This window comes from Oncorhynchus mykiss, chromosome 18 (genome assembly GCF_057628025.1).
Source record: "Oncorhynchus mykiss isolate SJ-2025 chromosome 18, ASM5762802v1, whole genome shotgun sequence".
NCBI lineage: Eukaryota > Metazoa > Chordata > Actinopteri > Salmoniformes > Salmonidae > Oncorhynchus > Oncorhynchus mykiss.
The window spans coordinates 46,022,329-46,049,252 of NC_143039.1; the positions used below are offsets into that span (position 1 = coordinate 46,022,329).

Below are 26,924 nucleotides of genomic sequence, written 5' to 3' on the forward strand. Positions count from 1 at the left end.
CGGGCAGGCAGACACACTCTGCACACAAACAGGCTTAATGTGCAGACTGCTCATGAGCAAAACACACACAAACCGCCACTTCACATGATACAGCTTCCACAGCTTAGTCAAATGATCCTCCGTGTAGATCTTCCCAAAAGCCATGTTTACAGTGCAGCTACGCTGATGACTGGAACCACTGTCGGACCGTTCCCTCCATGCAGAGTCTATCACAGAACTGACCCGACAGCTCTTTTTGCTTCTGTTTATGGCCCAGTTTTATCCTCCGTTCCATTGCAATGATAACTAAATGAATGCCAGTACAATATCTCTGCTGTCAATTGGGAAAGAATTGACTTGTGGTGACGACGAGGATAAGGACTAGGAGAAAGAGAAGGATGGAATGATGAACTTGAGAAACGGCAGGGTTGGAGAAACCTCTTTTGCGACGTAATCTGAGAACGTAGAGGGAGAATCGAGCCCTTCATCTTTATATCCCACACTGCTAGGATAACAGGTGTGGGCCACATGCTTCAAATAAAACATGTTTAAAAAAAACGCTCAAACGGGGCCGTGCGTCTGTGAGCCCAAATCTGTGCATTGTTTGCATCAGGAAGCACTCAAGGATCTGTGCGTTCTGGCACGTGGTGGCGTGGGATGTGTTTTTCAACCCTCCACCCTCAAATCGGTTGTTTCATCAACATTCCCCCCCCCCCCCCCCCCGTCTAGTGTTCTCTTTATCACCTTGTGTCATAACATTTTCTAAATCCTATTGAGTCTGGAGTCTTATTTACTTCATCGGAGAAACCGACGTGGCTGGGCGTCGTACTGCTAGCCGCTAGGCTAACCTCTGGCTAACACAGACCACTGGGTCTTCGGTCTCCTTTTTAAAAATGGCTCTGAATATTGATTCAGTTTGGCTGTAACAGACTGTCCTTATTTCAGTGGCTGTCTGTATGTGGGTGTCTAAAAACTAGGTCAGTTCGTGGTGGTAAATTTGCCTGTCAGTGATTTTGGTTAGCCTACATTTTATTATATGAAGTCCTACGGGTAACTGCCAAAATAAAGGTGAACACTTGAGCAAATGAGGGATACAAAGTCTGTTGAAAGTAGGTGCTTCCACACAGGTGTGGTTGAACCATGAAAAGATGCCCAGTTGCCCATTTATTTTGGATGCCATGGCTAGAAGAATGGATCTCCGTGACTTTGAAAGAGGGGTCTCAATGGAGCATAGTGGGTTTAAAGTGTGTGTGTGTGTGTGTGTGTGTGTGTGTGTGTCTTAGTCACCAGATCTCAACCCAATTAAACTCTTATAGGAGATTCTGGAGCGGCGCCTGATACACTGTTTTATAGAGTTCCAGACGCTTGTCGAATTTATGCCAAGGCACATTGAAGCTGTTCTGGCCCAACGCCTTAAGACACTTTTTATGTTGGCGTTACCTGTATGTTTTAATGCATGTTTTAGTGGATTTGTCAGTTAGTGTTGGGTGAGTTTTTGTGTATGTGGGCATGGACTGGACATGATGGGCGCCATCTGCTTGTACCTGCGACAGACTGACAGACAGTGATCGGGGCAGAACATGTTGTGGCGTGTGCGTCCGTCTCTCTGGGTCGGACAGATCAGGCAGACGCTCCACACATCTGCTTTGGTAGAACGCACATCTGGATTTTCATTCCTGAAGCTCGATGTAAATATGCTGCAAAATGTGAGCACGGACAGAGAGAAAGTGTGTTTCTGGAGAGTGCAAGTTCACAGATTAGAACAGAGCGAGGTAGAGCACGACAACAGACGTATAGCTGTGAGCCATGGGTACAGCCATGCCTGGGATTGCTCCGATCTCACCTTTTTGGCTCCCCTTGCAACGTGTTCTCCACACCTCTTGGCTGCAATAGACAAAATGATCCAGTAACTGACTAGGGTATAGAACACTGTCCGACATTTTTAATACCAGAGCAACGACGAGATGGATCAGAGATGGTAGAGGAGATTGTTGGCTAATCCGTTAAATGCTTTTGTCACCATGGAATAAAACGAGCATTACATACTCAAAATATTCAAATAGGATTTGAAAGCGAGTCTTTACAGAATTGCATTTCAACTCCGATTTGATATTATTGATATCTGTTACATCAATAAGGAGGTCTTTCATGTTTCCCTTTTTGATCTAATGGTATTTCAAATGGCAATGGAAGGAGGAGCTGAGTGAAGAGGCAACCTTTGAGGAAGCATCTAAGGCGTCAGGAGGCTTCTTAAAGCGGCAGGGTAGCCTAGTGGTAGAGCGTTGGACTCGTAACCGGAAGGTTGCAAGTTCAAATCCCGAGCTGACAAGGTACAAATCTGTGGTTCTGCCCCTGAACAGGCAGTTCCTAGGCAGTCATTGAAAATAATTTGTTCTTAACTGACTTGCCTAGTTAAAGGTAAAATAAAAATAGGCTTCCTCCTTAAGATGCTCTTTGACCTCACACACCTTAGCGTGGTGTCTGACTTTTCACCTCTGTTGTCTCAGGGGAAGTCCCAACAGCTGAGGGACAGCATCTGTGGGAGGTCCTGAGCTGCTGCTGAGCTGCTATCTAATTACCTGTCATCAGTAGCTTGTAGACTCATTGACTGACCCTCCCCCTGAGACAGTTGTCTCTTTCGTTCTCGGTCTGTCTCTGTCGGCCTCGGTCTGTGTCTCTGTCTTTTTCTCTCTTCCTTGAGGACAGAACTACCTTCTCAGATTCTCTGCCTCTTTCTCTCTCTGGTCATTACTCACTTTTGTCAGTCCTACTCTCTCTGCACACTCATTACTTGTTCAGTATGACCGTCAATGTCTGCATGTCTATCTCTCTCCTAATGACTGCTCTGTCCTCGTGCCCCGCTACTAATAACTTGTGCCCTACATCACGGGATTGATTGTTATCTCGCACTGGGCTGTCTTCCCCTGCAATATGCCTGTTATACAATGTAGTGTATATTAGGTGTGCACCGAGGCACTGTTCTGTTCCTGTTATTTTTCTCCATGTTCCATTGCTCTCTGTGCAAACTCTGTCTTTACAAATGCTCCTACGGGCTCATTTTACCCTTGAGCTAAATATCTTGTGCGTAATTGTACCATGAAGGAAATTGCACTATGACCACTTTTTTAAAGTAAGCTCAACAACACTAATCAGAAGCGGCACTCTAAATTGGGCTATCCCCTTTCCTACTCACCACCCCTAATAGCCCTCTTAATAAGGGCATCTTACAGCTCTGTTTAAAAATAATAGTGACTAACACAACTAAAGAAAACCGTTTCATTTGAATAGGTCTCGCTATTTCCACAGTCTGTTGTGGTAAAGGTTGCGACGGTTTCGAATGCTCAACACTTCGCGCGGGTGGGGTGTAGTTTATTTGTGGAGGAGACGACTCCCAGTTCTATTTTCCTCTGGGGAGGAACATAATAGAGGTCTGTTTTAATGAGCACCACCCTTCCCCTGTTCATTACTTAACAAGGTCTGCATTCTGGAACATTCCACAGTAGAAGAGATGGGAGATGCTTTCTGTTGTGGCACCTTTATCATAATGTGTAACAGCCACACATGTAGCCATAACACCCGTCGTGAGAACACATCTAGACCTATTGAAATGCATGTGGTTAGCTTGTTACTCTATTTGCATGGCAACTAGTTTAGGTTCAGTTTACTGTGTAGTGAGAATCACAGGTCCTAAATCGGTTCTTACTGGCAGGAAGTAATCGGCCTCTTGCTGCGGATAGATGTCTTGTTCAGGCTGACAGAGCTGTGATCTCGCTCCAATAAACTCCTCGCCAACTCCAGGGCTCTGGAAATGGGTGGGTGGCTTGATGCTACAGGGACACGTTTTCATTGTTGCGAATCAGGAAACTGGTCAATGTGTTGGAGAGCCGTCTGGCACGTCATGGCTCCAGAGACCTAGTTCTGCTGCTTGAGAGCTGTGGTGGTCTCGCTCCAACAAGCTCCTCTTTAGGCCATGGAGGAGGTGGGTGTGAGCGCCAGCAGATCACAGCGATGCAGACTGCTATTTGCCCATTCACTGGGTACACGCATCAATAGCGGGGAGCTATGGGGGGAGGAAGAGGAGGGGGAGCAAGAAAGGCCAAGAGAAAGGACAGCAGGAGGGAAGAAGGAGAGAGCGCAGAGTGGTGGTGTTTGTCGGGGGCGAATGAATGAAATCTTTCTCTCTGACGGAGAGTTGAGGCCTCGAACACTCTCTGCTCTTTCTCTCCTCTCACTCCCTCGCTCTTTCTCGGCTCTCTGCACTCCTCTTTCTCTCTCCCTCTCCTCTCACTTGCCCTCGCTCTTTCTCTGCACTCCTCTCTTTCTCTCTCTCACTCTTATTTATATATACACTACCGTTCAAAAGTTTGGTCACTTAGAAATGTCCTTGTTTTTTAAAGAAAAGCAAAAAAAAAAAAGACCATTAAAATAACAGCAAATTGATCAGAAACAGTGTACAGTGCCTTGCGAAAGTATTCGGCCCCCTTGAACTTTGCGACCTTTTGCCACATTTCAGGCTTCAAACATAAAGATATAAAACTGTATTTTTTTGTGAAGAATCAACAACAAGTGGGACACAATCATGAAGTGGAACGACATTTATTGGATATTTCAAACTTTTTTAACAAATCAAAAACTGAAAAATTGGGCGTGCAAAATTATTCAGCCCCTTTACTTTCAGTGCAGCAAACTCTCTCCAGAAGTTCAGTGAGGATCTCTGAATGATCCAATGTTGACCTAAATGACTAATGATGATAAATACAATCCACCTGTGTGTAATCAAGTCTCCGTATAAATGCACCTGCACTGTGATAGTCTCAGAGGTCCGTCAAAAGCGCAGAGAGCATCATGAAGAACAAGGAACACACCAGGCAGGTCCGAGATACTGTTGTGAAGAAGTTTAAAGCCGGATTTGGATACAAAAATATTTCCCAAGCTTTAAACATCCCAAGGAGCACTGTGCAAGCGATAATATTGAAATGGAAGGAGTATCAGACCACTGCAAATCTACCAAGACCTGGCCGTCCCTCAACTTTCAGCTCATACAAGGAGAAGACTGATCAGAGATGCAGCCAAGAGGCCCATGATCACTCTGGATGAACTGCAGAGATCTACAGCTGTGGTGGGAGACTCTGTCCATAGGACAACAATCAGTTGTATATTGCACAAATCTGGCCTTTATGGAAGAGTGGCAAGAAGAAAGCCATTTCTTAAAGATATCCATAAAAAGTGTTGTTTAAAGTTTGCCACAAGCCACCTGGGAGACACACCAAACATGTGGAAGAAGGTGCTCTGGTCAGATGAAACCAAAATTGAACTTTTTGGCAACAATGCAAAATGTTATGTTTGGCGTAAAAGCAACACAGCTGAACACACCATCCCCACTGTCAAACATGGTGGTGGCAGCATCATGGTTTGGGCCTGCTTTTCTTCAGCAGGGACAGGGAAGATGGTTAAAATTGATGGGAAGATGGATGGAGCCAAATACAGGACCATTCTGGAAGAAAACCTGATGGAGTCTGCAAAAGACCTGAGACTGGGACGGAGATTTGTCTTCCAACAAGACAATGATCCAAAACATAAAGCAAAATCTGCAATGGAATGGTTCAAAAATAAACATATCCAGTTGTTAGAATGGCCAAGTCAAAGTTCAGACCTGAATCCAATCGAGAATCTGTGGAAAGAACTGAAAACTGCTGTTCACAAATGCTCTCTATCCAACCTCACTGAGCTCGAGCTGTTTTGCAAGGAGGAATGGGAAAAAATGTCAGTCTCTCGATGTGCAAAACTGATAGAGACATACCCCAAGCGACTTACAGCTGTAATCGCAGCAAAAGGTGGCGCTACAAAGTATTAACTTAAGGGGGCTGAATAATTTTGCACGCCCAATTTTTCAGTTTTTGATTTGTTAAAAAAGTTTGAAATATCCAATAAATGTCGTTCCACTTCATGATTGTGTCCCACTTGTTGTTGATTCTTCACAAAAAAATAGTTTTATATCTTTATGTTTGAAGCCTGAAATATGTCAAAAGATCGCAAAGTTCAAGGGGGCCGAATACTTTCGCAAGGCACTGTAGATGTTAATGTTGTAAATGACTATTGTAGCTGGAAACAGCTGATTTTTTAAAAAAAAATGTTTTAATGGAATATCTACATAGGTGTACAGAGGCCCATTATCAGCAACCGTCACTCCTGTGTTCCAATGGCACGTTGTGTTAGCTAATCCATGTTTATCATTTTAAAAAGCTAATTGATCATTAGAAAACCCTTTGCAATTGTTAGCACAGCTGAAAACTGATGTTCTAATTAAAGAAGCAATAAAACTGGCCATCTTTAGACTAGTTGAGTATCTGGAGCATCAGCATTTGTGTGTTGGATTACAGGCTCAAAATGGCCAGAAACAAAGCGATTTCTTCTGAAATCTATTCTATTCTTGTTCTGAGAAATTAAGGCTATTCCATGTGAGAAATTGCCAAGAAACTAAATATCTCTTACAACGCTGTATACTACTCCCTTCACAGAACAGTGCAAACTGGCACTAACCAGAATAGAAAGAGTGGGAGGCCCCAGTGCAAAACTGAGCAAGAGGACAAGTACATTAGTGTCTAGTTTTGAGAAACAGACACCTAACAGGTCCTCAACTGACAGCTTCATTAAATAGTACCCGCAAAACACCCGTCTCAACTTTGGGGCGGCAGGGTAGCCTAGTGGTTAGAGCGTTGGGCTAGTAACCGAAAGGTTGCAAGTTCAAATCCCCGAGCTGTCAAGGTACAAATCTGTCGTTCTGCCCCTGAACAAGGCAGTTTTTTACCACTGTTCCTCGGCCATTGAAAATAAGAATTTGTTCTTAACCAACTTGCCTAGTTAAATAAAGGTAAAAAACAGTGAAGAGGCGACTCCGGGATGCTGGCCTTCTAGGCAGAGTTGCAAAGAAAAACCCAGAAAAAATGAAAAGATTCTGGAGGAGTGCTTGGCGTCATCTGTCAAACATGGTGGAGGCAATGTGTTGGTCTGGGGGTGCTTTGGTTGTGTTAGTGTGAGATTCGTACAGATTTGCCGCCTGTGGACGACGCTTAATTGGAGCCAATTTCCTCCTACAACAGGACAATGACCCAAAGCACAGCTCCAAACTATACAATAACTAACTATTTAGGGAAGAAGCAGTCAGCTGGTATTCTGTCTATAATGGTCAGTGGTCAGCACTGTCACCAGATCTCAACCCTGTTGATCTGTTGTGGGAGCAGCTTGACCGTATGGTACGTAAGAAGTGCCCATCAAACCAATCCAACATGTGGGAGGTGCTTCCGGAAGCATGGGGTGAAATCTCTTCAGATTACCAACAAATTGACAACTAGAATGTCAAAAGTCTCCAAGGCTGTAATTGCTGCAAATGGAGGATTCTTTGACGAAAGCAAAGTCTGAAGGACAACGTCATTATTTCAATTAAAGATCATTATTTATAACCTTGTCAACGTCGACTATATTTCCTATTTGTTTTGCAACTGATTTCATGTATGTTTTCATGGAAAACCAGGACATTTCTAAGTGACCCCAAACTTTTGAACGGTAGTGTGTATCGTCTTGGATGTTAGGTTTGTTTCTCTCTCTTCCTGTTCTACTGCCCCTGGAGAAAACCGCAGGGAAAGACAAATAAACATCAGGGTTATTTTTATAGATCAATCCACTACTTCACCATAGTAATATGTCTGTGAGAAATACTTTAACAAAACCTTCAGCTTGTACATTCTTCTCAGTATATTTTATCTATGTCAGTATCTTGTATAAAAAAAGAAAATGCTAGCCCCGAGGTCTCTGATTTGTTCTCTCCTTCAGAAAGGGAAAGGTCACTGTAAAATAGAGGTGTGTGTGTGTGTGTAAATGTTACTGCACTTAGGTGCTGATGAAAGGAGAAATTCCCTGAGAGGAATGCCTTACCGGTCTAAGAAAACACACAGGGATTGGGAATCGAGCGAGGGAAGGAGGAGAGCGAAAGAAACAAAGGCCTATTTTATTATGTTTTATTTATTTTGTAGCAATGTGCTGCCTTTCTTCCACCAATGGAAGTGTAACTGGTGAATGTGATGTTTGGCTGAAGTGACATTATGGAAAGCGGTGGCTCAAGAAGCTCACTTCTGCTGTTGGCAGCACATGCGACAGTAGCATGTTTTTGCACTCTGGATCATGAACCTGGTCATTGTGCCTCCATTGATACAGTAATGTGCCATTTGACCACATATCCTTTAAATGCTATGTTGAAGCATTTGCAATAGACCAGGCAACAGAAAGTAGGCCGAAAGATTGAAAATACAAGGGCGGTTCTAGTCCTATAGTTTGGGAGGAAACGAGTTTAAACGAAAGAGTAGAACAGGTGGATACGAGCCATTGGAACAGCAATGGGCCCCAGTACAAGCGAGCGAACACGCAGGCAGCCCGAGGGAGAAGGGTGCGATGATGGACATGGAGAGAATGATTGATGAGGAAGCGACGGAGAGGTTAACTCGATACACAGTGAAGTATTTCCAGTTGTTGCCGACCCTTTTCTCATGCAGTTCAGAACTTCAGACACGGCCGTTGATGGGCGTGTCTGGGTTTGCCTGCCCGGACTCTAAAGGGTTCAGTGCAGTCATAGGATTTCACCAATTGGTATTCACAGAAGGGGTGCCATGTTCTGAATTCTGACTGTACAGTGGATACTGATAGCTGCTACTGAAGCGCAGCTGAATGACAGCTGAAATGGTGGACACCGAGGGAGGGGGAGGGAGAGATACTTGGAGAGAGAGAGTGGGGGCATGCAGTACATTCTGACTGTACATTAATACCTGCTACTAAGGAGTGTAGGAATGACAGCTTGCTGTAGTGGGGAGAAAGAGAGGGAGTTGGCTTGGCGAGTGAAGGGGATATGGACGCATTCTGTCTCGTCACTGTAAAAAATGACAGCTGACATGGTGGAGACCGAGGGAGTGAGGGCAGACAAAGATGGGGGGGGGTTGCATATTGTACTTTCTGACTACATTGAAACCTGCTACCAAAGGGTGTGGAAGACTTGTATTTCCTCACTGTAAAAATGACAGCTGACATATTGACAGAGGGGGAGTGAGGCGGTGAGAGATACTGGGAGAGGGAGCATGCAAATTCTGACTGTGCTAAAACCTGCCACTGTAGGGTGTGGACTGTGGAAGCCTTCTATTTCCTCTCCCTGTTGCTGTAAAAATGGCAGCTGACCTATTGACAGACAGAGAGAAGAACCATGGTCTGAGAGAAGGGGATGGTTACCATGCTGAAACTATACGCTCAAAACTGCTTCTGTAGGGGGGGTGGTAGCCTTCTGTCTCCTCACTGTCAAATTGACAGCTGTCGGGAGAGAGGGATACAGTGTGAGGTGTGGACCTCTGGCCTTCTCTTACCGTAAAAAGGAAAGCTGACCCTATGGATGGGTTGACGGAAGAATTAATAGATTGATGTTTTTTTTTTTAAATAGACGGATGAATGGGTGGAATGATGGATATTTATCGGGGCAGGGCGGTCGTAAAAACCCTGCCGAGAAGGCCACGTTGCTTTGTGTCTCGAGGTTAGGCGTGGCGAATAAAGATGAGGTCGAAGATGAAGCCCGTCCAGTCCTTCCTGCCTGTGGTAGATGGACACATGGCTTGATCCGGAGGGTCAGCGACTCCCCCCCACACCACCACCTCGCTTGTCTAATTTATGTACCCAAGGAACCCCTCTTGATTTGTTTTCATAACCATCCATCCATCCCCACAGTGCATGCCCAATCTCTCTCTCCATCCCTCTTTCCCTCCCTCCCTCAGTCTCTCCCTTCCTCCTTCCATCCGGTTTGGTAAAACCTAATGAATAACCACTAATGAAGTAAGGTCTTTCTTCTGAAGAGTGGGCGGCAGCCTGGAGTGTGTGTGTCGATGTAGCTCGTTGTGTTTTAATTAATGTCTGAAGAGGTTATGCTGCTCCCAGTTTGCCTGGAGGGTTAAACGCTGACTACATTTCAACAAAATGTTTTGTCTGCTCTAGCACTTTGGAGTGATGGGCTGTTCAATGTGTGGGAATTGCCATTTTAAAAAAAATATAGCATTTGAATAAAGCAATTTCTATCTCGCTCACTATACGTACAGTCACCCCCAATTAACAATTCACCGTGAATGCAAAGCATTGAAGGCCAAACTGAACTACAATGTGTGGAATCTCAATGAATATGGCTTCTCCTTGAAATGTGACCTCACTCTAAAAGACAGTGATTTTTACTTTTTTATTCTTCTCTCTGAATACAAATCTCGACCCAGACCTTATCTGAAAAGTCTACTGTTTCAATAGCACCGTGTTCCTTGATCTAAGCTGAGCCTCGGCTAGTTTAAACATTCCAAATCTCAACGACCTTTCATGCTCCAGAGACATGCCGCCACCGCTATCTCAACTCAACATGACTATTTATTTACGCGACGTCCTTAACTATAACATGAAAGCCTAAAGTAATGTAGCTAAATTACCTTTTATTTTAATGCTGACCATGATTCACACTTGTTTTTATAGGCCCCATCTATGCTCAGCTCTTCATAAATATGAATTAATCTTTATTTTATAGTGTGCTTTCAAAGCCTGGAAAGCCCTCGGGGATAATGCAATTTTATAGACATCAAATTATTTTATTTCACAGGTCTGTTTAATGTGGTCTATTTAACAATGTAGGCACATAGTTAGTGGCTTAGCCATTTAGTGCAGTATTAGACAGTGCTAATATTGGTTCCCACCAAAATGGCTTGCGTTCATAGTATTTAGCATTATTATGCTAGGTAGCATTAGCAAAAAGCTAAATTGGTCTTTGTAGCCTAGTTATGTCATGAGCAATGTTCTCGCTAAGCTCCGGGCACACAGCTCCCCCCTGGACTGCCATGCAGAAGAAATGTACACCCGCACAGAGAAGCACGAGATTGAACTTCACTGAACTTTCTAGTTTTCCCAGTTAGTTAACATTATCATAGTTTCCCTTTACTGTGGGAATTGTGATTTGAATCAACACAGTATTAGCCACTTTCAATGCAACATACCGAAACAAAACATACTTTGCAAGATATTTTTTTTGTAGGCAGAATGCATCAGAGTAAGATTCTATTTCATCGATAGGCCCGTACTCTACACAGACCTGTGTGCCATAACTAATCAGAGCTGCAGTAGGCCTATAGGCAAATAGACCATTCACTTTGAACTGGACTGTTTTTACAGCATGAGCGGTCATGAGTAGATGCGCTTGTTTTGAGATCAAAGCAAGAGCTGCATGTAGCCAAATCCTTTGCTATTTAGTAAGTTATTAACCCAGTTATAGATCATTTGTAGTCAGCAATGGGGGAGTGATTGCTTCCTACAAGAGCACAAAATGTGTGATTATATATTTTTGTCTTAAATGAGCAAAGTTGTATTTTGAGACGTCCTTGAATATGCAATGTCGCCAATAGGCAGAGGGTAGCATAATTTGTCTGATTCTCTGTAATAATTGAAGGGGAATAATTATGAATGTTATTTTGTATCAAACAGCACAACATTTTCAGTCACCTCCTTGTCTGAAGCACCTCCTTGTCTGAAGTGGATAATGTCGTGCCCTGCATGTTTTTTTCAAAAGTCTCATGGAATGTAGGCCTACGTTGAACACCACACATGTAGGCTGGATGATAGAACATATATTTTCATGTTAAAATGTGATGGGATGCATTTTCTCCATTGTTTTTGGTGGGAGGCCACTCTGGGAGGCCTACATTATGATCAAATAGCCACAGTAGCCTACTTGGCCACTGTTAAAACTATAACTTAAAGAGGGTACAGCCTCAGTGTTCACAGTAAACGCGCACCGGAAGTTAGAGAATTTTCTGAAAGTTTGCGCTCCGCACACTTTAAATTAGCTGTGGTGAAATAGTTTTCTGTAGTGGAGCGGGTCTAGAGGTTCAAGTTCCTCGGTGTCCACATCACTAAGGCATTACCATGGTCCACACACACCAACACAGTTGTAAAGAGGGCACAACAGGAGGCTCCCTCAGGAGGTTGAAAAGATTTGGCATGGGCCCTCAGATCCTCAAAGTTCTACAGCTGCACCATTGAGAGCATCTTGACTGGCTGCATCCACCGCACGGCGCTTACAGAGGGTGGTGAGTACGGCCCAGTACATCACTGTGGCCGAGCTCCCTGCCAACCAGGCGGTGTCAGAGGAAGGCCCAAAAAATAGTCTGACTCCAGCCACCCAAGTTGTAGTCTGTTCTATCTGCTACCACACGGCAAAGAGTACCAGTTCACGAAGTCTGTAACCAACGGGACCATTGTCTTTCTCTAACTCTTTCACTGATTCTATGCACGCACACACTGGACTCTAGAGATATATACACACACACACACACACACACACACACACACACACACACACATACACACATACATACATACTTTCACACTGACCACATACGCTGCTGCTACTGTCTATTATCTATCCTGTTGCCTAGCCACTTTATCTCTACCCATATGTACATAGCTACCTCAATTATCTCGTACCCCTGCACATGGACTCGGTACTGGTACTCCCTGTATATAGCCATGTTATTCTTGCTTGTTATTTTGATTCATTATTCACTGTATTTATTTATTCCATGTCACTATTTCAATTGTCTGTTTGTTTCTTTTAACTCTGAATTTTTGGAAAATGACCCGTAAGTAAGCATTTCACTGTTAGTCTACACCCGTTGTTTACAAAGCATGTGATGAATTCAATTTTGATTTGATATGAGTGCAATGCTAAATTGGTTCTCATTGAACTGGCTGACCCTGACACTGAAACGTGGCCAATGTGAGTTAGGGAAATGCTATATCCTGCTAATGACTTAGAGCTAGGTGTGTACAATGGTGGACAGGTGTCTCCTGTCTGTCTCTTTACCTCAGACAACTGTGGAACTGACACTACATTTGGGCAGCCAGACTGTCTAGACTTCAAGTTGGGAGCAGGTGTGTGTGTATGCGCAGATGTGGCTGTCACAAATTCCCCGAGACAGGAGTATGTGAATACCCCAGAGCCACAACCACACCTAGAATGTGTCGCCGCCATTACTCAACATGAGGCTGTTGCTGAGCAATATAGTGCATCTCTCTCCTCCTACTGGGTGTCTTTCTGTCTCTACCTCCTTTTGCCCTCTCAATCTCTTTTAGTTGCTCTCTTTTCCTCTGACCGTGTCGGTCTTCTCCATCCTTACAACTCTTCCTCTCGTCTCCATCTCCCACTCTTTCAATTCCTCCCCACCCAAAGAGAGTGGATTTTTTTATTTCTAGCAAGTCAGCCCTACTCCTAAAACGGCCACTGGCCTCTATATGGCAGCTCTCCCAGCTCGGTGGTTTGTGAGGACATGTCCAGGCCTGTTGAGGATGTTCCTCTGGAGTCTATACACTGCACCACCATGCCCCACCCCTTTATGGAGTGTGCGAGAATGGGGTTGACCTCTCCTGAGACACCCCTGGACTCCCAGGCATGTGATACACACACACACACACACACTGTTAGTCCCCTGACCTTTTTATTAGGCGGGCATGTGCACATCACAAGACAATATTTTTTGTCTCATGATGTATAGTTTTAATTTACAGAGGAACGCTAAATAATATAAATAAATAAAGATGCAGTAAGTCATGAGGCGATAGCAATGATACACTGGCATAATGTCATAATTCAATGTATACACATGCCGGGATGCAGCCACACACAACCCCAGTGTGTATAGTCTCTAACATGATTGATGCCTTCAGTCATTTGTCTAATACAAGAGCACATGTGTAAAATGTCCACTGTTGAATGCTGACTGTAAACTCAGTTAACGTGTTTCTGTCTGGTCCTTATTTGTTTTGCGAGTACGCCAAGCAATTGGATTTAGTCTACGCACACAAGCCTGGAGCTTTCGCTCGACCTTGGTTTATTGTTAAAGAAGACATTGTTCTATTTTCTCTCCCCTGCCTAAGTGTTTTTTTCCGTAGACTCATCCTTCTGTCTTCTCTCTTCTCTCTCCTCTTATCCCTTTATCCCTCGCTTAATAAAGCCTAAATGGTTCCAGCCAAAGGACTAAGATCTCAATGTGTGAGGCATTGAAGACCGTACGCACGCACGATTGTCTACACCGGTTCTTGTTTCTGGTATGGCATGGGGAAGGCTTTTTGTGACACACAATGTGATGAGATGCTGAACAATGAACATATAAATAGTAATGATGTCTCAGTGAGTAGCTAGGTTTCCATCCAATTGGCGACAGACTGTAAAATCTGCATAGAATAAAATATGCACATTTTTCCCACCAGTGGTGTGTTTTCACCAAACTGACTTGGTGAAATCAGTGTGTGACGACGTAGTGCACACAAAATGTACTTTTTTGCTTATTTTCACGTTTCAATTGCATTTTTAACTCTACCGATTTGTTATTTAATTTTTTTGATTATTTTTTTATCACAAAAACATTAAATACAACGTCAAGTATGTGGACACCTGCTCGTCGAACATCTCATTCAAAAATCATGGGTATTAATAATCATGGGTATTCTACTATAACAACCTCTACTCTTCTGGAAAGGCTTTCCACTAATGTTGGAACATTGCTGCAGGGACTTGCTTCCATTCAGCCACAAGAGCATTAGTGAGGTTGGCACTGATGTTGGGAGATAAGGCCTGGCTCGCAGACGTTGTTCCAATTCATCCCAAAGGTGTTCGATGGGGTTGAGGTCAGGGCTCTGTGCAGGCCAGTCAAGTTCTTCCACACCAATCTTGAAAACCATTTCTGTATGGACCTCGCTTTGTGCACGGGGTCATTGTCATGCTGAATCAGGAAAGGTCCTTCCCCAAACTGTTGCCACAAAGTTGGAAGCATAGAATTGTCTAGAATGTCATTGTATGCTCTATTGTTCAGATTTCCCTTCACTGGAACTAAGGGGGCCTAGTCTGAACCATGAAAAAGAGCCCCAAACCATCACACCTCCACCGAACTTTACAGTTGACACTATGCATTTGGGCAGGTAGCGTTCTCCTGGCATCCGCCAAACACAGATTCGTCCGTCAGACTGCCAGATGTAGAAGCGTGATTCATCACTACAGAGAACGAGCTGCAAGCTTTACACCACTCCAACCAACTCTTGGCATTGTGCATGTTGATTTTAGGTTTTGTGTGCGGCTGCTCGTCCATGGAAACCCATTTCATGAAGCTCCTGACGAACAGGTATTGTGCTGATTTTGCTTCCAGAGGCAGTTTGGAAGCCTGTAGTGAGTGTTGCAACTGAGGACAGACTATTTTTAGTGCTTCAGCACTCGGCTGTCCCGTTCTGTGAGCTTATGTGGCCTACCACTTTGCGGCTGAGCCAATGTTGCTCGTAGACATTTCCACCTCACAGTAACAGCACTTACAGTAGACCGGGGCAGCTCTAGCAGGGCAGAAATTTGACGAACTGACTTGTTGGAAAGGTGGCATGTTAACTAAGAGGCAATCTGCAGCCAATGTTTGTCTATGGAGATTGTATGGCTGTGTGCTCAATTTTATACACTTGTCAGCAATGGGTGTGGCTGAAATGGCCAAATCCACTAATTTGAAGGGGTGTCCTCATACTTTTTGCCATGTAGTGTAGCAAATGTGCCTACTCTGGTCTTGGAACATGTGCTCTATATCCAACCGATGCTGTGTGTGTAAGCTGGTCTACGCGATCAGATTTAGTTATAGATTAGAGCGAGAGGTATTTGTCAAACTGCAGTCATAGATCATCATGTCACCAGATTAAGACCCTTGATATTTATTGGAGAGGAGCATCAGGCTCCTCACCCTGTGAAGTGTAGCCTAATAAACGGCAATGTTTTCCGAGTCGTGGTGGGAGGACGACACCATATCATTGCGTGACTCCAGGTTTACTTCGATATGATGGTTGTTATTATATCAATCTTTAAGCATAAAGGTGTTTCCACAAACCACTTCTCGCATAATTAATTTTACATACACAGAAAGATCCCACCATGTCCAACGAACAAATGATCTGTCTCCATTTATAAAATTGTACTGACACTTCCTGTTTCCATCACAGCTGTGGTGTTTTTATTTAATTTATTATGGTATGACTTCCTTAAAAGCTCTGGGTGGATATGTGGTTCGAAAGGGTCAATTCAGTTCACTCTATATACAAAATGAGGACATTGACACGTACAAGCAACGATGCGCAAAATGTGATTTGGAATGTCAGGTGGTATGGGAAAGGCAAAATGCAGCAAACACCATTCTCTCTGAAAGTCTCCCCTCCGGCCCCCTAATCTGTAGCAATCTGCTGGTGGGGATTTGGGAGGGGGCTCTAGCAGACTCCCCTTCAAGCCAGATTTCCCCTAAATAGTCCTGAACACATTCCGACCCCCCCCCCCCCCCACAGTTGTTCATGGCCCCGTTTCTCTCTCTGTGCTCCACTCGCCATGCCAAGAGATTTTTGTCACTTCGCTGAATGTAATGCTCTGTACATAGCCACTGACCAGCATTATTTTACGACACGCCTTATTTTTATGTATACCCTAGCCCAGGTATTCCCAGGGGTATGCGCAATGCCGTTGGAGGTTCGTCAATTAAAAATGTGATTCACATTAAAAATATTTTTAAAAAAATCTTCAAATTTTTCACATAAATTAACAGGCACCGCATTGAATATTTGCAATGCAGGACAAGCTAGTTAACCAAGTAATATCATCAACCATGTGTAGTTAACTAGTGATTATGTTAAGATAAGTTTAATGCTAGCTAGCAACTTACCTTGGCTCCTTGCTGCACTCTCGTAACCGGTACCACGGTCTCCTCGTGGGGTGCAATGTAATTGTCCATAATCGGCGTCCAAAAATGCTGATTTACCGAATGTTATGACAACTTGAAATTGGCCCTAATTAATCTGTCGACCTCTAGTTAAGACACTGATGCCCTTTGCAACCAAACAAATAAGGTTTTATATGTGAAACGGTTAAATAAAGAGCAACATTATTGATTATTATTATTTGTGCCCTGATCCAATAAGAGCTCTTTGTCACTTCCCACGAGCCGGGCTGTGACATCTCACACTCATTCTTACGTTTTAATAAATGTTTCGTATAGTGTGTGTGTGTGTGTGTGGCAGGCTTACAATGATGGCAAAAAACATTTGAGAGTGCGTTGACCGAGGGGGTATGTAGCTGGAGGTTGAATGTTTGAAGGGGTACGGGACTATAAAAAGTTTGGGAACCACTGCTATAGCCTATCCCTTTCTCGGTGACTTGGTTTTCCATAATTTCTTTATTTCCCTCCTTTCCTTACCAGTTCATACAATTTATATTATTTAGTTTCTAGCGCTCTCTCTTGTCTTATCTCTGTCTGTTCTCATTAGTCCCCTCCCGTTCCTATCTTTCTACATATTTTTCTCTCCATATCTCCCTCCATCTCTGTGCTCTGGGTGACCTACATTTAGGTGTCTGCAGATATCCCTCTATCTCTTTATCTCTCCCATCCCCCTCTCACTCTGCCCCAACTGGGAGAGACCACTGGCTGTGCTCTGCGGGAGCTGTTCCATTTCCTCCCCCTTGGGGCAGTCTGTACCCTCAGTCATCTCGCTCTCTCTCTCTCCTCTCTGCTCTCGCATGACAGTGTCCAGAACGACTCCCTGCTTTTCCTAGATGAATGCTTCATTGTGAGACGGTGTGTGTTTCACCTCGTGACCCTCTCACACTCAAAGCTGTCCCATGTGTTGTCTATTCATCAAAGCAGGTTCTTTCCACTTTTAGACCGAGGGGGTTGCCGGTTCTGCAGGGGACGGACCTTTTAAGGTGCTGTCTTGGGGGAGACCGATAGTGTTTTCACGATGCAACTCTCTGGTACGACGTGGGAAAAATCGATGGTGTCTGGCAACTGCGGCTTCACTCCGTGTGTTAGATGGGCTGAGGTGTCATGGGCTAAACAGTCAACCTGTGATTGGAGAACTGCACGTTTGATTAGTGCTGTGATTTGGCGCCTGTGGCAGTATCTATCTCACACACACACACACACACACACACACACACACACACCCCTCTGGCTCCCACACAGTCTGCTGCTGTTTGTGCTTCATCTCTCTTCTTGAGTGTCAGCTATACAGAGCTTTGAAGAGAACAGTAGTTTGGGTCTAGCTGACATTTTTTATTTATTTTATTTTACCTTTATTTAACCAGGCAAGTCAGTTAAGAACAAATTCTTATTTTCAAGACATTCCCTTGTCTCTGTGAGCTGTGGAATTGTTCTGCTCGGTGTTCAGTCTACTGTACTGCTTTGACAGCGGAGATCAACATCATACATTAGGGGGTTTCCTCCACTCTGGCTCGGTGTGCACCTGTTCAGCCATTTTAGAATACTGGGTTCTCTGTGTCCGGTCTATGAATAAGATGTGTGTGTCCTGCCTTGATTCATATCCAATGTTGTGTGTCACATGCTTCATAGACGGACGGTAAAGTGCTTACGGGTCCTTTTCCAACTGTGCAGATTTAATGATGAGATGAAAACATGACATGGATAATAGTGACATGAGGAATAGATGCACAATAACAGGGAGGAGAAAATAACGTTGCTGTATACAGGGAGCGCTAGTAGCAAGTCGATGTGGAGGGATTCCTGGTAGATGTACTGGACATCGTCAAACGTTGACTGGTACTGTAGAGGTCAAGTGACTAGGCATCAGGATAGATAGACAGTAGTGTGTGTGTGTGTGTGTGTGTGTACGTGTTTAACTATACTATACATCTTACTGACGTTGAGGGAGAGGTTGTCCTGCCAGGTCTCTGACCTCGTCCATATTGGCTGTCGTCGGTGATCAGGCCTACCACTTTTGTCATCGGCGTGGTGGATGTGTTGTTGCCTTCCCTCACCACCTGGGGGCGGCCCGTCTGGAAGTCCAGGATCTAGTTACAGAAGGTGTTTAGTCCCAGGGTCCTTAGCGTAGTAATGGGCTTCGAGGGCACTGGTTATAAACTCTGAAATGTATTCAATTATCAGCATTCTCCATGTAGGTGTCCCTTTTGTCCAAGTGGGAAAGGGCAATGTGGAGTGCAATCGAGATTGCGTCATCTGTGGATCTGTTGGGGTGGTATGCGGGTCCAGGCTCTCTGGGATGATGGTGTTGATGTGAGCCATGTCCAGCCTTTCAAAGCATTTCATGGCTACAGATGAGTGATAGTCATTTAGGCAGGTTACCTTGGCGTTGTTGGGCACAGTGACAATGGTGGTCTGCTTGGTATTACAGACTGGGGCAGGGAGAGTTTGAAAATGTCAGTGAAGACGCTTGCCAGCAGGTCAGCGCATTCTGAGTAAGTGTCCTGGTAATCCGTCTGGCTCTGCGACCTTGTGAATGTTAACACCGGTCAGAATGTTAACACCGGTCACCCCGGTCAGAAGGCTAGATAGAATCTGCAAACCATGTTGAAGTCTCAGTTCTTCATGCTTACTTTTACATTTTGCATGAAAAAAAGTACTGTCAGCATTTTCTTGAATGCCTTTCTATTCCCTGGACACTGGTTTCTATAAATAAAATGTAATTTTTTTTTTTCCTGAATCGATATCATGTTCAGCGACTGCAGTAGAATTTGACCACATGCAAACCTGACACAATGCGAAAAATTCTGTAATTGTCATTATGTCTCTGCATGACAAATGTACTGTAGCAAGGAGGTTAGGAGCAAGGTGACGACCCCTACTACAGTTGGATACAAATGAGAGCTGATCTCAACAGTGTTGGGTGTGATCCTTCTTTAGTCTGTGTGTGCCAATTCACCACTGCCTTCACGTGCTTTGAGTCGGTGCAGGTGGGTTGTACAGCACTACTGTTCTGTCTCTATTCTAACCAAAGCCTCTCTTCTTTGTTTTCATGTTGATGCTGCTCCTGTTGCTGCTGGGTCCCTCCAACAAAGGTAAGACAGTGAATCCTCTGAATTGGCCTGTACTTTGTTTTCATAAAACTTACTGTGGCATTATGTAGCTTTTAGAGTTCTACTCATGGCAGTAATTCTGTTTTAAGATATGCGATATGTTCTACAGAAATGGATAATCCTTGTGGTCATTATTATTGTACTTTTAGGCCCAGTCCAATGGCACAAGTCCCTGTTTTCCTTATTTTTTTGACTGAGTTTTGACAGTATGTTGAAAGGACCATAGAAAACCGCTCAGTTATAGTTAGTCTACCATAGTAACAAGTCAGATCCCATGGTGTCGCCAGGCTTGAGTCTTTTCAGAGGAATTGGTAAATGTGGTAAACGGGAACCTTGCTGTGGGAGACGGGCAGTTTGACTCACCTACCATACTGTTGCCATGGGCTACCTCCTCAAACTACCCATTTTGCCCTCTTGTAACAGGCCCTGGAGACTCGGTGGATGGAAAGTTTTGGGTTACTGTGTGTGTGTGTGTGTGTGTTAATGTTATCCATGGTGGGGTTTTGTGTGTTTGCTGGTAAGTGGGGCGACTTTGGAAGTGATTGTGGACTGCCTTATGTGGAAGGGTTTGTTCAGGATTGTTGAACAACAAGCAAGGTTTTGAAATGAGAACGGTGTTGAATTTCCGAAAATACTAATGCGTATGCTTCAAGCGTTATGGGTTGTGGGAAGGGTGCTGAAGGACTGTGTGTTTCTGAGGGCGAAGACGATGAAGGGATGGCCTCGTAACACGGAACCGAAACTGGCTGCGAGTGTGCGCCATCGTGCATACATTTATTTTGTCCCCCCACATCAACGCCATCACGACACGTAGGTTAAAATATCAAAACAAACTCTGAACCAATTACATGAATTTGTTGACAGGTCAAAAGCATTAAACATTTATGGCAATTTAGCTTGCTAGCTAAATTGTCCTATTTAGCTAGCTTGCTGTTGCTAGCTAATTTGTCCTGGGATGTAAACATTGAGTTATTTTACCTGAAATGCACAAGTTCCTCTACTCCGACAATTAATCCACACATCTCCTTCCAGGCTTTTTCTTCTTTGAACTTTATATGGTGATTGGCATCTAAACTTTCATACTATTATCACGACGACCGATAACACAGTTTGTCTTTCAATGTGTGTGTGTTAATGTTATGCATGGTGGGGTTTTGTGTGTTTGATGGTAAGTGGGGTGACTTTGAAAGTTGTATGGTTATTGGCATCGGAACTTTCATAGTATTACCACGACGACCGATGACAGTTTGTCTTTCAATCACCCACGTGGGTATAACCAATGAGGAGATGGCATGTGGGTATCTGCTTCTATAAACCACTGAGGAGATGGGAGAGGCAGGACTTGCAGCGCGATCTGCGTCACAAATAGAACTGACTTCTATTTTAGCCCTTGGCAACGCAGGCGCTCGTTGACGCTGCAATAATTTAAATGTATAGATTTTGAAATGGCTTTTGCAACGCTTGAGCACACGTCGCAAGTGGTGTAGTCAGGGTGTAAGTGTGAATGATGAAAGAGTGAGTGTGTTTACGCTCAACAATCCAGAGCAGGATGGAGCCTGGGATCAATATCTCACTGTGATCATAACATTCACTCCCCCCTTATCATATAGGCCTGGACACACACTCTAGACCCACTCTGCTCATGTAATCACCAGAATGTTGAATGTAAGGACGTTGAATTCAAAACCAATTCAACTGATACAGTAAACATGGAAGTCTTATTTGACAAAGATCTGCCACTTATTAATGCATAGAATGGACATACCATTTCAAATATTAGGTGATTACAACTCACAGATGTCAGTGTTTTCAGTGTCATTCTGCAGTGTCTGATCTAATGCATTCCTGAAAATGAATTATTATAGACAACCCACAACCTGTTTAGAATATGTCCAGACCACTGTCATTTATTTAAAATTGCTTTTTTAAGAGAATGTGATTTAAAATAAAACGTTTCAACCATATACTACATGCTATAATAAACCTTTTTTAAAGTGATATGTAGAATAAAATATATAAAAAGCCATTTGAATTTAATTTAAATTCAAATGTTGTTCTTAGAAGTGGTAAATCTTCAAGAACTGAATTGGAATTAAAAAGCAATTTGCAACTAAATTCAGAAATAACTTTTAACCCTGGTAAACACACATGCACACCCCTCTATACACACCAATTTCACCCATCCTCAGTGTTTGGCCGCCTGTCGTCTTTACCTCAGCCTTTGTGTGTGGGAGGGAGCGAGAGAATGGAAGAGAGCCAGACGGGTAGAGAGCACCACGGCCCTGCTCTATCCCTCTATCCTCCCCTATAGCTCATCACAGCTAATTGTTGGCCCATACTGAATCATGCGTGGGCCTTGCATTCTCACACGCATTAGCATCTGGGTCTTTGTTAGCGCCAAAGCTGCAGAAAGTGTGTTTCTCCAACTGTTGCGACTAGGTGACTGAGAGGTTTTGTTTGGGTGACACAACTTGTTTATTGTGTCTGGGGAAAGCGGGTTTGTTTTGGTTTTGCGTCTGGGAGGTGAGGTAGAAATCTGAAAAGCCCCATATTAACATTGCTGAAATTAAACACCTTCATTCTAATCTAGGCTGTAGTAGTAATTGTGTTAGGAGGGCGTTCTGGCAGGACAATGGCAGTTTTCTAATGTGATAAAAAGCTTACTTGTCTTTGCCACATGACCACTGATCTTAAATGAAATGATCGGGGAGACTGGGAGCAACAAGATTGAGACCTGTTGGCTCCTTTTCAAATGCAGAAGTTATCCTTAGGTCAAGGAAAGGAAACCATTTGACACTAATGGCACACACTCCATGGGCTGCCATGACAGCGGATCTCATTTACCCTTCCAGGTAAGAGTCTTTTTAGTCTCCGCTGTAGATCAGTAGTGTGTCTGAGATTACAGGGTTACACCATGGGGTAATCATTCACTTCACTTTGTTTACCTTTTCATCAAGGTGAAAAGAGAGGAAATAATAACGGAATGAGAGAAAGAAGATAAAAATGGAAAGAACAAGAGTGAAGGTTTTGGGTTTTAGTTTCAAGTGTTTTCACCCCCCCCCCCCCCCCCCCTTTAGTAATCTGCTCCAGTATGTTGATCCAGCCAGCTGAAAGTCAAAGAGCTGGCAGAGGGAGTCACAAATCCACTGTGAACATGTAATGTCATTCACAAACATCAGAGGCAAGCCGCTAGTCAAACAAATACAGGCACACCAGTTTGAGGAAATATCTTACATTACTTCTGAGAATGCCTTCTTTCCCTGAAACACACACACACACAATTTGCTGCTCGTTTCTTTCATTTAATTTGATCTATCCTGATGCCTATTCTCTGAACCCTGCCTTTATGTACATATCTACCTCGTACCTCAGAACTTTGATCTGGTACTGGTACTCCCTGTATATAGCTCCCTTCTTGTATTTTATTTTATTCCTCTTGTGTTACTATTTATTTTTCAAAATCATTATAATAGAACTCTTCATTGGAAGCATTTCACAGTAAAGTCTACACCAGTTGTATTCGGTGCATGTGACGAATCAAATTTGATTTGACACGCATGCATGTTTGAATAATGTGCAGCGGAACACTGAGTAATAAGAGCACACCGCATTTTTTCTCTCGCCTCCTTTTTAATACGAACACACACACACTCGGTCCGAGGCAATAAGTGAAACACATGTTCTGGCTCTGGCAGTGACATCACCTGTCTTGTGGTCAAAGTCCAGTTCCTCTATCCTGGCTCAGGGCTGTAAGCACACTGCTTCAGTCAGAGCTACCACAGCTGACACACACACACACACACTCTCTCACACACTCGCTGAAGGAAGAAAAGGCTTCAAAAAGACAGAAGAGTGGAGAAAGAGATCTGGGATTACCTACACATTTTAAGGATGGGTCTTCCCTGACAGCCAGAAATCCTCAGCCTCCAGATCAACTAGTCTCCATCTTTCTTTCTCTCCCTCGCTCTTTCTCTCTTTCTACACTCTCCTTTCTCACCCACTGTTTCAATTGACCTCAGTGTTTTCTGTCTGTACCTCCTTTTCCCCTCGCTTCTCGCTTTTCCCCACCCCTCCTTCCCCATATTCTTTCTCTTCTCTACGTCTTTTGTCCTGTTCTCTCGGTTTCCTTGAGAGCGTGATGAACTCCACAGCTGCTTACAGGCAGTTCCTCCAGGATCTCAATGAGAAGAAAGGTCGGTGCCCTTGTGAATAATTTAATCTGTTAAGACCAATTGTAAAATGGGAAACTGTACATTTTTCGCTTGTCTTGATTGATTTGACCAAATTTAGCTGGGGTATAAGGATGACTGTGCTATTATTTTTGCCTCGAGGGTGACACATGAATAATAGGTAACGTGGTCTTTGGTTCCTGTATTCAACCTCTTTTCTGTACCTAGTTTTCTGTTGAATTTGACATCAAAGCGCTAAAGAGCATTCTCTGTTTACCTGACTAGCAGGGGCCAGATAAGTGGTTGGGTTAGTAGAAGGAATGAGGACTTTCCATCAGATTAGCTCACTTCGTTAAGTCATTAACACCGATATCTAAATCAACATGAAATCAGTAGCGTCAATGGCTAAATTAGAATAAGATGCTAATTGCCCACATGGTTAGGCTTCTCTACATTGTAACTTATTTGTCCTCTGAGTGACACTTGTTCCCTGTGTGGATGCTACAGTTGTCTGGTGACACAGTAAGAGGCAGGGATGCTTTGCCCCAGCTGTCCATTGTAGCTAGCATGTCCTTGCCTAGCCCAACCCGACCCAACACAAGGCCAAAATCAACTGTCCCCTGAGTGTATTAAGTTGAAGTTGCCCATAAACTGAGGGACACTTCCTTGTTCTAAGTGTCTGGTAACACGGCAAGAGACAGATGCTTTGCATCAGCAGCTGTCATAGTTGCTAACCTAGCCTAGCCTCTGACAGGCAGTCAACTGTCCCTGAGGGGAGTAGGCTCAAGTTACCAAACAAACCCTGATAAAAAAGGAAAGGTTCACCCATTTTTGACTGTTATATTGTTTTTGTGCGTCGCTGAGTGATGTTCTATCAATTTCCCTGGGACATGTTGTGTTTTCATGTATATCTGAGTTATTTGCGTTCAAGCAGGCAGAAATTCAACCGGTATAACGTATCATTGTGATTGTCTCTATCACTACACTGCATGTTAATAGGAATATGATTTTTAGGAAACGTCTATCATATGTCAGATTTCAATACTGACCGATGTCATAACCTGGGAGGATGTCTTCTCTCGAATGAGCCATAGATCATATTTTTTTGCGAAATTTCTACCTCGAGAAATTTTTCATTTAACGGAGGGGGTAGCACATTTTTTCCTATTTTGTCGGCCACTTTAGTCCAGGATCCATTGCATGGTGCCAGAGAGACTATAGACAGGAGATATAAATCCAAAGAATGAAGGAAACATATAACGCCCCACCAAGCAGACTGTCGACCGATTGCGCTCACGTTGTCATGCTGCGTTACGCGGTTGCTAAGTGTATATGCGTATTTTCCTCAAAGTACATAATGTCACGATTCCAAAGCTATACGATACTAGAGATAGCAAGTTAATTATCTCACATCTCGGAAAATATTTGTTATGTTGTACTTCTTGTTGATGAAATTCTTGCTAATGTTGGGTTTTTGAGCTAGCGCCCAATAGACTCCCATTCAATCCTTGAGAGTCTAGGAGGGCACCCTTTAATGTTTCCCATCTCCTCAAAAGTATATTTGCCGTAGCGAATGTTAGACCTCGATCTGTTGTTTAGGCAATTTTACAGATAACTAACTACGTTACATGCTGATATTGTATTTGGTATTATTGTTTGCAGCTACCAGCCCATAGAGAGAGAGAGCATTGCATTGTGGATTTTGTAGTCAATTTGAGCTCCAACAGATTTCCTCAATGATTTTCCATGTCGCTACCAACCTTTTATTATGATGTCCGAAAGAAATGAGTGATTTTGGGTGGATTTTAACGTTTGGATTTAGATTAGGTAACTTGATCCTAGCGCTGTCTATTCTGCCCAAAGGTAAATTCTACCCCAAGCTTCAAGTGTTTTTCTCGTCACACTTCTTTGCACGTCTTAATGGGACTTTTGAGTTGTCAGTCTCAAGGCTGAATTGAAACGAAAGCAGAGCCCCTTCCCCATTGTTGCTACATGGCAGCCGCTGTGCACCTGCTAGTTCTGTTTTCACTTCAACAGCTGGTCCCATACCAGTTCTGTTGTTAAGCTCTTCATGTTTGATGTTAGGACATGGGTAGAAAGTCTGAATCGGTAAGACTAAAGCCACATCGATACGGTACGGAAATGCAACAGAAGTACACAGTGAGCTATGCAACGTGGCTCTCCTGCTTTCAAAAATTTACCTGTTAGCTCAGTGTAACCGTTGGCATGAGCCACGAACACGGGGCTCCTAGTCACCGGTACGAGTGTTTTGTTCAGCATCAGCTGTCGTAGGAAACAAATGACTGAATGAATACTTGTGTGACAGTGAGAGGTGTGAGTTGAATGTGTTCAGGCTGTTGCTCCAGTGTTTGGTCATGATTTGTTAAAGGGGAGTAGCTGAACGCTCTTATCTACTGTACTCGCTGTGTCCACATGACTGCAACCTGCACCTGCAGACCTGCTTTCGTTTGGGCTGGCTGTGTGCTTGTAGGCCTACATGTGTTCCTGCAAGTGTACCACAGATTCTGTTAATCGGTATTCACAGTTTGTGTCGTCAGTCGTTAGATAAGATACTGTAAGCTTTTATTGTCAGTTTCCACAGAGATTTGAGTGTTTTAAAAATAAATAATAATAATGTACATAAAACCCAACAAACAATGGCGTCATTGTCGGATCTCCAAGCTTTGAAACACCGATGCATGTTTATCTTTCCCTCACCAGCTTGTTCTGGCAGGAGATATGACTCCTTTATTTTACAATGTTAATTGAAAATGGTGCGGGTACTATTTCACCCAGTGTAATTGAATCCCAGATCATGGGGCAGCCAT

At 43.6% G+C, this 26,924-nt stretch overlaps 1 protein-coding gene across 13 annotated transcripts in view; it reads left to right on the plus strand.

The window, feature by feature from the left end:
• Window positions 1-26,924, plus strand: part of LOC110496159 (microtubule-actin cross-linking factor 1) — a 271,227-nt gene that overhangs the window by 35,045 nt on the left and 209,258 nt on the right. For 2 of the 13 annotated variants that reach the window (XM_090208568.1, XM_090208572.1), the window contains exon 2: window positions 19,910-24,120. The exons of the other annotated variants lie outside the window; for them this stretch is intronic. In XM_090208568.1, coding sequence (XP_090064694.1) covers window positions 24,066-24,120 — 55 coding nt within the window. In that variant the 5' untranslated portion in view covers window positions 19,910-24,065. The remainder of the gene's footprint in view (window positions 1-19,909; window positions 24,121-26,924) is intronic. 13 annotated transcript variants of the gene reach the window in all.